At 48.5% G+C, this 10,607-nt stretch overlaps 1 protein-coding gene across 1 annotated transcript in view; it reads left to right on the top strand.

Moving 5' to 3' along the window:
* Window positions 1-40: 40 nt before the first annotated feature.
* Window positions 41-10,607, top strand: part of Col20a1 (collagen type XX alpha 1 chain) — a 37,801-nt gene continuing 27,234 nt past the window's right edge. The window contains exons 1-2 of the mRNA XM_021647886.2: window positions 41-4,221; window positions 6,743-6,853. Coding sequence (XP_021503561.2) covers window positions 4,101-4,221; window positions 6,743-6,853 — 232 coding nt within the window. The 5' untranslated portion in view covers window positions 41-4,100. The remainder of the gene's footprint in view (window positions 4,222-6,742; window positions 6,854-10,607) is intronic.

The following is a 10,607-nucleotide window of genomic DNA, read 5'->3' as shown; positions in this document are numbered from 1 at the left end:
ATAGGCCTTAGGTTTGGGCAGCCCTTCTGTGTGCTTTGTCCTCAAGTAGACAACACTTCTTGGTAGTCAGGTCACAGGACATCTCTGAGCTAGGAAAGCAAGGGGAGATACTCGGGAAAGCAACCACAGGTAGGTAAGATCAGAGGTTAGAAACTTGGAATGAGAAGCCACAGTTAGTGGGAGAACACAGAAAGTCAACCTAAAGCCAAGGAAGTCTGAGCATGGAGAAAGGACCTTCATGGAATACTGGAACATTCCCAGAGCAGAGACCTTGATTCAGTGGACATAAAGTGCTATAAGGGGAGTGAAACCTGCAGTCGGTTCTGGTCTAGGAAGCTGCCTGCCCCAGGTCACTTGGGAGTGGGAAATCTACCTACAGTTTCTGAACATGGTGCTATGTTCAATAAATAGAGGGACTGTATGTTTTGAGGCTTTTTAACATAATCCAAGGTTCTCCATACCACTTTTACAACCTCTCAAAGGAAAGGGTGAGTAAGGCCCAGGGCAAGTTACTGTGGCCTTTGGCTGTATTTTGGAGCCTGTATATAGGGAACTTGCCAGACGGGCTCCAGGGAGGCCCAGTTAGACTTAAGTCAGACAATCTGGGCCTAGGTGACCTAGCAAGGGACTGAGCAGCCCTGGCTGCCTCTCTAGTTGGTCAGGTAGCTTAGGGAGGAGGTCTTGGACAGGCTCTCAGCCTGTGGCTTGGGTGGACAGCCCTTCCTGGACCATGTTAGTAGCCTGGGTGGTGGACTCCTCTCCGGAAACTCCATGTTCTTGGGGCAGGTGGGGAGGTGGCCTCTGCCCTCCATCCTCTTGACTTTGGGTGGGAGATGGCCAGTGGGAAAGTATGGAGCCCCTGTATGTAGCCTGCAGAGGGAGATTTGTAAGCCAAGGAGTTCTGATGCAGTGCTCCCACCAAGTAAGTGTCCTGCGCAGTTAGTACTTGGTTTGCTGAGATTGATCTTAGCCACTGGCCAGCTATGGGGGATGCATCAGTCTCAAGTCAGGCTTTGCTCCAGACTTCCTGCCCAAAACACTAGCCAGACCAGAGGGGCACTTTCTGTCAACCCTGGTCTTTTGAAACCACTAAGACAGTATTCTGAGTGTCTGCTAGCCATGTCATCACAGTCGCCTTGTTCACTTGTATTGTCACTCCCTCCCTACTGCGGTCCAGGAGGAAGATGAGCAAACTCAAGGGCACTCCATTCTGGGTTTAGTATGCATGGGTTATGGTATGGATCCCTGAGCATGGGCATTGGGTGTACGCCTGACATCGCTAGGTATGGGGAAGCAGGACCACTGGGCTGGTACAAGGGCTTTCCTGGCATTTCCAAGCAGCATGAGGTAGAAATATACAGTGTAGCCCACCTAAGGATCACAGTGCAGACGAGTGCCGAGGTGATTCTCAATGCACATAGGTATTTCAAGGCTCCTGTGTGCTGTAGGCACACATGCATGTACCCAGAGATTGCTAGGATGACGTTTATTCGACCATGTGAGGGTCTGCAGAGACTGAGCCTAGATTCCAGATTGTGGGGTTTGTGTGGGGCCTTAGGAACAGAGCAAGGACCCCTTGCACGTGCCCCTTGCTTGGTTTTTGTTATTGGCCAGAGTTGCCTGAGGCCATCTATAGCTCTGGTTGTCTCCTAGCAAGGGTGGTATTGCACAAGGGCTACTGTGAACAATTGGCAGCCATGCATAGCCTGCAGGTGAGCAAATTCAGCTCAGAGAATATATAAGAAGGAGATAACTGGCAATTGCTGTTCACACAGACATGAATGACCTCTGACCAGGTGGAACATAAGTCATCCAGCCTCAAGAAACATCCCAAGATCTGAGCAACTCAGCAGGGAGACCTGGGTCCTTCAAGACAGGAAAGGTTCTAGATCCCCTAATCAAGCTGGGCTGTTGGGCTAAGGGTGGGTAAGGATGAGGGCACCAGGACTTCAATCAGGCTAAGCTAGGGTGGGATGGAGCCAGTGTGTAGTTGAAAATAGAGCTGAGGCAGCACTGGACCCCCATGGGAACCATAGAGCCGGGGCAGGGGTTCTTTAATCCCAGGCCTGGTCTGCTGAACCAGCTTGCCTAGAGTTGTAGGAGCTGGACCCTGGGGTTTCAAGGTGGATCAGGAGAGCTTTGCTAAGGGCAGAACTTTCCTAACCCATGCAGGCTAGAGTGGCTCATGAAAGGAGACAGTGCAGGGGTATCCCAGGTAGCAGTAGTGTGGGCATGGTCCTGTTCCTAGTAAACACTTGTCGGGTTCTTGGGTAAACAGGAAGGAAGGGAACAGAGGTCATGGACCCCATCCCCAACTTTTAGTGGTTGGTCCAAGGTCCTTTCCCCAGATGGGCTGCTGGCAGACTCCTAATGCTGCGTACCCAAGGCGCACACACTGGCCTTTATCCTCAAGAAGCCTGTTGGACAATCTTGCTGTTTCCTACTGCCCCTGGTGGGACTCCCAGTGTGATGTGCAATGAGTCCTTTGTGCTGGGATCATCTCATTTTTGGATACACAACACAGGCCGCAGCATATAGAGGGGAGGGGAAAAGACTTAAGGGCGGGCAGAGTGGTGACGTCAGGGAAGAGAGCCTTTCTTAAGCCCCAGCCTTGTCACAGCAAGACCGAGAAGTATTGGGACGTGAGGAACTCTATTCTTGGAGCAGGTTAGTGATTCATGTCTGGCCCTGGGGCGGGGTGCATGAGGGACCACCAGAGAACCCACTCGGGAAAGACTGGGGAAAGTGCTAAGACCCCGGAAGCAGAGGAGCCAAATACGGTCTGGAGACCTAAGCAGGTTCTTTGGATCCTGTGAGGGTCTCAGGTACGTTTGGAATTGTGGGTATACAAAAAGGGCTAGTGTCCAGCAGAGGGAATCTTATGTTCATTAACTGTGACCATCTTGGCTGTGAGGTAAGATGGGGTCTGGCTTCAGATTGAGTCTAGGAGGCAGGGCCATTTTTTTGACGCTTTGTAGTAAGGGGACAGCAGGCCATAGCACTGAGAACTTGGGTGCATGCGCGCGCGCACACACACACACACACACACACACACACACACACACACACACACATATATATATACTCTAGAGCAATGGTCCCTAATGCTGCAATCCTTTAATACAGTTCATGTGGTGACCTCCAACCATAAAATTATTTTTGTTACTACTTTATCACTAATTTTGCTACTGCTATGAATCATAATATAAATAACTGTTTTCTGACTGTCTTAGGCAATCCCTGTGAAAGGGTCGTTCGACAACCCTCCCTGCCCCCCAAGCTCACAGGTTCACTGCTACTTTGGGGTATCAGCCTGCAGCCTTCCTGCTGGTCTAGGCCCTGCTCACCGGGAGCTGGATTTGCTGCAGAGGGTACCCTTGAGCAAACAGAGAAGTTGTGCAGCTGCAGGTCCTTTGCTCAGTGGGGTTGGGGATCTGGGTTCCTCAGGACTGACTCCTGCCACCTCAGGCTCATGAACTCCAGACTGGGTCACGTTTGTGTCCCCTCCTTCAAAGTGCCACCCCTAGGCAGTGGACTCTTGGTCTCTCTCAAGCATTGTCTCCCAACTTCTGAGAGGTCTCAAGAGTTCCCCAATACTCACCATCCCTACTCAGTGTCTCCTGGTATGCCTGCTTCTGCTCTAATCAGAATTTGGCCTCTCCTATCCCTTTTGCTTGAGGGCAAGCCACCCAATCTGAGGACCTTGATGTTAAGATTCTCTCTATGCCAATCCCAGACATTGTGTGGAGCTGCTGGGGCCACAGGATCTTTTGCTGATCCCCACTGTGTGTATCTGTTGTGGATGTAAACACCAGAAGGGGCATGGGCAGGTGTGCTGGACTGAACCTTGCTCAGGGAGAATTGTTTCCTGTAGAGGGTACCTGGAGTACACAGGAGGTTTGTGCAGCTCAGGGTCCTGTGTTCAGCAGCACCCCTCATCATGGCTCCAGTGCTTGTCTTAGATCCTGTCTTCATCAACATCCCATAATGACAAGCCATAGGCCTCAGGACACCACAGATGTCTGTGGAGATATCCTGCTGGTCTGTGGGAATGGATGGGGAACTAGCTTTCTGGTTGGGGGGGGCAGGTGGATGGATAAATGGTGAAGGGCTGTGGCCTCTCCTCCCACAGGCTGCTCACTATGAGCCTCCGAGGCTCCCACCTCCACTTCTGCCTCTGGCTGCTGTTGGGCGCCGCCTTGGCACTGGGGCAGGGACAAGGTAAGGAGACAATGCTCCCACTGCCTGCAGGAGGAACCCTGCTGCAAGCCTTTGGCCTTCCCTGTAGATTAAATGCCTACTTAAGACCTGTTACAGCAACAGACAAGCTGGCAGAACAGAGGTGGAGAGTCCTCATTCTCAGCTTTTGCCTTGCCTTGACCTTTGGCTCAGTGGTCTTTCAGTTGCTTAAGGAGTCTTTTTTTTTTTTTTTTTTTTTTTTTGTCAGCTTTCCCAAGATTACTGGCATACTCCAAATTTTATTCCTGTATCAGTGCTTTGCTTAGTTGTTCTGTAAACTTTTCAGTGTGGTTTGAGACAGCACACACACAGCCTAATGGAGAGCAAGACTCCTGCCTCCTCCCTCCTAGGAAGAGAAAGCTTTCCTACACTGTCTTAGACAGTTGGTGCGTCCCCCCTTCTCTGTACAAGTCTTGGGACAAGAGTTTCCATCTGGTCTCTTCCTATTTGGCCACTCCAGCTACTTCCACTGGGAAGATCTCCCCTAGTATCTTCTCTGGCTTCCAAGGAATATGCACAGGGCTTGGGAAAGGTCTGTGTTGTAGACTCCTTCCTGTGGAGCTGCTGGATCATGTGGGTCCCTGGAAGGCATGTTTCTGTGTTCACCACAGTATCCACACTCATGACTACATCTAGCTCCCAGGAGCAATATGTATGTTTCTCACAACACTGGACTGGTTTGAATCTATTTCTGGGGTTACCTTGGTCTAGCCTCCTCCAGATTAAAAACATCTCTTCCACTACTAGAAGTGGTTCCAACTCAGGTTGGCCTGGAGACTTCAATTCCTAGCATGTCCTCTTACCCAGGGAGGTGACTGACTGCCACTTGGCAGGTTCCCTCAACTCCCTTTGTTTAGACAGAGGAACCCCCAAGGTGGGGCTTCTGGGCTAGGATTTCAACTAGAAGGAAGCTTTTGCTCTATGACCAACTTAGAGTGATTCTGCAAGACCCACCATCGTGCTGTTCCCTCCACTTAGGTCTTAGCATGATAGGCCACCATTGCATGGCTGGGGTGGCCTGGGGCCTCAGACTCCAAGTGTGGAGGCAGGACCCGCATGTTCAACCACCAGCTGGGAGGTGCAGCTGAGGTTAGGGAGGGAAGCGAGCCTGTGCTGTCTCTGAGAGGGAAGTTCTAAAAGCCCCTAAACATTGCAGAGGGAAAAAACAGAAGGCTCTTCATGGCCAAGAGTGGGGGATGCTGCTCACAGCTGGCCTGTCAGAGCCCCCACCTCATCCTGACACATTCTTGCCTTTCAATAGGTCGCTGTCAGAGCAGCCAAGCCCATCCGGAAATAGTTCATTCTGAATGGGTCATTGTTTGATCCCAGACACCCTCAGTCTTTGCCTATCTCTCCTGTGCCCCTAGAGACTAGAAGGGTCCTCTGTCCGAGTTTTCCAAAAATAGCTGCCCATACTACAGAGTCCGGAAGCTTCCTGCGAGGTTAGCACAGACCCTACTTGGCCCCACCTTCTTAGGGATCATGGGTCCCCCTCCCCCCACCCTCGCACCCCACTCCATGACAGAATTGCCCTGTCTTTGTTGCTTTTCCTTTTGCTGTGGCAAAGTGCTGACAAAAGCAACTTAAGGGAAAAGGGTTTATTTTAGCTCTTGGGTCAAGGAATCATCAAGGCGCAAAAGTCAAGGTGCGGCCACCTTGCATCATCCACCGTCAGAAAGCACAAACGAGTTTATGTATGCTAGTGCTCAACTCACTCTCTCAGTGACAGTCTGGGATCCCCTGACAGAGAAATAGCCTCATCTACAGTTAAGATGTGTCTCCCCCACATTGTTAACAAAACCTAGATAATCCCCACAGGCATACTCAGAGTCTGATATCCCGGGTGATTTTAGATTCCGAAAAGCTGACAGCATTAGCCGTCATACTGCTGTTCCTGTTATGAGGGCTGGAGCACAGTGTGCATCCTACACGTGCCCACATAGAGGCACAGGTGTACACAGACACAACGTGTGCACATAAGCAGACAGCCATTACTACATTCCCAGCTGAGGTCCTTTGTCCAATCTGCCCACAAGGGATGCATCAACCTAGCATGACTTTGGCAGCTGGGGCAGAGGTGGGGGAGTAGCGTACGGCTGCTTCTACATCCTTCTTGAAACTGTGAGACCCAAGACAGCTGTCAGGGCCCTTGGCAATGGGCCGGCAGCTGCTGTTCCTCTCTGCACCTCCAGTCATCACAAGGTGTACGCTCCCCTCCCGGGTGCTGACATGAAGCTCCTTTGCAGTGGGGGCTCCCCCTTGAGTAGAATTAGACTGCCTCTTCCTGAAGCTATCAGTGTGGCCTTGTCTTCAAAGATCCCAAGGATGTGGGATTTTTTCCCCCCACAGATCTTCTTGGGGCCACAGACTCTTCTTGGAGACAACAGGTGGGGCTGTGTCTCTCCAGACATCTTAGGGGAGGCCTCTCCCTGGATGTAGGAGGTAGTCCGTTGGTTTCCGGTGAGTCTGTCTTACACCCCAAACTCCGATCCCGTTCTTACAGTAAGTGGCCGTCTGAGGCTGGCAGTACTGCCTGAAGACCAGCTGCAGATGAAGTGGAGGGAAACGGAGGGAAGTGGCCTTGGCTACTTGGTGCAGGTGACACCTATGGCAGGTATGGCGCTCACGTCTCCCTACTAGGCTTTCTCTTCTCTTCCCCCTGTTAGGACTGTTAGAAATGGGTCTGGGAGCTTAAGCAAATGACCACACAATCGAAAGTACTTTGGCAAAGCACAGTTTTGCTTCTGCAGAACGGTGGGTAGCCAAGCTTAAGCAAGTGAGCACACCCAGCCAGAGGTCTCACTGCTTTTGTTTCTGACTAAAGAATTCTTGTACTTGACCCTGAGTGACCATAGCTGGCTCTTACATTCTTACAGATTGGCTAACTTAAAGCAACATAGTTGATAAGCAAAGAGCAGCTTTTGAGAGCAGGATGCAACCTTGAGCACAAACTTGGAAAACTGCTGAAGGCATGGACAGGAACTTTTCTACCACATGCCTTCTTGACAAAAACAACATTTCTTTAAAGATGGAATCTCTTAGCTGGGTGGTGGTGGCTCCTGCCTTTAATCCTAGCACTTGGGAGGCAGAGGCAGTCATATCTCTGAGTTTGAGGCAGCCTGGTCTACAGATCGAATTCCAGGACAGCCAAGGCTACACAGAGAAACAGGACAAAACAAAACAAAACAAAAAGATGGAATCTCCTTTGTCTCATTTAATGATTTGATATAAAAGACAGTGCATTTCATTTACATCTCCTTCAGGACCAAGGCTTTCCACTTGAAAAAAGCAGTGGAATGACACTTCAGATGGTTAGTAGGCAGTCACTGAGCCTGCCACAGTCGGCAGCTCCCCACATTCATCTGTGGCTCCCACCCTCTGGCAGGGCTACGTCTATCATTTCTGTGTTCCTTTCCTTTGTCAGCCATGATCACATGGAGCAGATGCAGTTGGAGAGGCCTCTGCTCTCTCCTGTATCCTTCATGAGAACACAGAAAGTGCCTAGGACATAGGCTTTGAAAAAGTGACAATTTGCCTTCAGAAGGAGTCCTAGAGCTTTAAGAGGCTTTAGGACAGCCTGGATCCTGCATGTGTGAACATGTGAGAAGGAAGCCTGCCCGAACCCCAGTTAGCCCTCCAGTTACTGGGACAAGGTCATGATGACGCAGGAAAGGCGTAAAACAAGCTGGGTGTTGTAAGGTTACAACTATATTCTAATATTTCAGAGGCTGAGTCAAGAGGAACCCTGTTCAAGGGCAACTGGAGCTACATAGATGCTCTCTCTTTTTTTCCTCCTGCAGCTTAGAGGAAGATTAATAGTTTTACCTCCATAAGTTACAAAAGAAAAATTATAGGGATGGAGATGGAGCTAAGTGCTAACATCTGTCTAGCATGAGGCCTGGTGTGAATGAAAAAAGGGGAAAAAAAAGCTTAAGAATTTAAGTATCCATAATAAGTTATATAGAAAAGAAAAGTAAATTTAGGTAGACTAGAAGGAAATGATAGAAAAGAGAATACATTATTTAAAAAAAAACATTAAAAAAGTGAATCAATAAAGCTAAAATATATCTTTCTTTTTTGTTGTTGTTGTTGTTTCTGAGACAGGGTTTCTCCGTGTAGCCTTGGCTTTCCTGGACTTGCTTTGTAGACCAGGTTGGCCTTAAATTCACAGTGATTTGCCTGCCTCTGCCTCCCTGAGTGCTGGGATTAAAAAAGGCATGTACCACCACTCCCAGCTGCTAAAAGATATCTTATAAAATACTAATCAAATAGAAAAGCTTCTAGATGAATACTGACCCGGAGCATTCTTTTCAGTCAATGTGGCAAACTGTCTTTTTAAAAAATTGTGTGTGTACACACACGAGTGCAGGTGTCCTTGTAGGCCAGAAGAGAAGGATGCCACTGGATCTGAAGTTACAGGCAGCTGTGAGCCTCCTAGATTGGGTTTCGGTTCTCTACAAGAGTAGCTCATGCTCTTAAATGCTGAGCCATCTTTCCAACTTCAATCTTTGTCTTTGAGTTGAAACATTTTATCTATTTTTTATTTAACAAAGTAATTTATTTACTTGAGATTAAAAAATTTTTTAATTATTTTATGTGCGTTAGTGTCAGGTGTCAAGATCCCTTAGAATTGGCACTACAGACAGTTGTGAGCTGATGTGGGTGCTGGGAATTGAACCCTGGTCCTTTGGAAGAGCAGACAGTGCTCTTAACCACTGAACCATCTCTCCAGCCCCCTATTTACTTGAGTTTAAATATACAATCTTTCAATTTGTTTTTTTTTTAATATACTTGTATTACATTTTTATTCTCTTCTTGGCTTCTTTGGGCCTAATATTTTTATGGAAAAATGTAAACATCTGGAAGGCGGCACAGTGTGATGGAGCCTGACGTTGGGCACTAAGCCCCATGGGTAACATGTGGCCAGTACAACTTTGTTTTCCTCCTTGTCACCCTTCTATGCTGCATTACCTTAAAGCAAATCTGAGACATGGCACAATTCTGACTGTAAATATTTTATTATGTTTACCTAGAAGAAGAAAGAACTCAAAACAAATGCCATCAATATCCCTCCAAATAAAACTACAACTCTTCAGCTCATACAATAATTGGAAAGTCTTAATTAGGACCCCAAACGATGCTACACATCCTCCCTCCCCCAAAATGGGGTCTTTCTGTGTAGCCCTGGTTATCCTTGAGCTCACAACCCCCTTGCCTCAGCCCCTGAATACTGAGATTGCCAGGTGTGGCCTGAAGCACCACATTCCTGGTGAAGCATACATCTTTTTTATTGTTGTTGTTGTTTTGTTTTTTGAGACAGGGTTTCTCTGTGTAACCTTGGCTGTTCTGGACTCGCTTTGCAGACCAGGCTGGCCTCAAACTCACAGTGACCTATCTGTCTCTGCCTCCCTGAGTGCTGGGATTAGAGGCAGGCACCATGCCCAGCTGAAGCATGTATCTTACTGGTTCCTGTGTCTCTCGTAATTTTCATCTCTCCCTTTCCCTTCGTATTTACTTGTAGGAGAAGCCAGATAACCATGTCCTTGTCTAGCAGTGGCATCTTTAGATGCTGTATGGCTTGACCTTCTCTCTACCCTGTGTTTCCTGAAGATTGGTAGTTGGAACCTGGAGTTTGGTCAGGCTCGAGGCGACCTATATTTGCTAGTGGCATGGGTCTTTCTACTGCACCACAGATGGCTGCCACAGTGTTCTACTCTTACTGTAAAGTTAGGATTGGCTAGCAGGTATAGGATGAGGAGTTCGTGTCTTCATGAGCTTGGTAGCTACTTATCTCCTCCTCTCCTGGTGCCCACCTTGGAGACAGCAGCAGACATCCTTATACATGTGTGGCAAGCCTAGCAGCCGTACCACCTTTCCTGGGTGGTGCTGCAACCACCAAGCATCACGCCTCTGTCTGTGCTGCTTCATGAGTCCTGAGTCTGCAGATATATTGACTCTCATAACATGTTTTCAATGTGGTAGTTGATCATTAGCCTATATCTGCGAAGGTGGCTTCAGTCCTAGCCTCCTGTATTTCATCATCTCATTTCATTTCTTTTTTTCTGTCTTTCTCTCTCTCGCTCTTTCTTCTTCTTCTTCTTCTTCTTCTTCTTCTTCTTCTTCTTCTTCTTCTTCTTCTTGAGACAGAATCTCACTGCATAGCTTAGGTTAGACTTAAACTCAATAATTCTCCTGCCACGCTCCCTGAGTGCTTGGATTTCACCCAGCTTGAGTCCATCTTCTGCTGCTAAAACATTATAAACAACAGAAGCATGTTGGCCTGTGCCTCCTTGCATGGCTACGGCTTATTGTGGGACATGGTGCAGGTCTGAGGACCGCCCACTGTGTGAAACAGTGTTCTGTTCTTC

The sequence above is a fragment of the Meriones unguiculatus genome, chromosome 4 (genome assembly GCF_030254825.1).
Source record: "Meriones unguiculatus strain TT.TT164.6M chromosome 4, Bangor_MerUng_6.1, whole genome shotgun sequence".
In the NCBI taxonomy this organism is placed as follows: domain Eukaryota; kingdom Metazoa; phylum Chordata; class Mammalia; order Rodentia; family Muridae; genus Meriones; species Meriones unguiculatus.
This window is presented reverse-complemented; position numbering and strand designations above follow the sequence as displayed.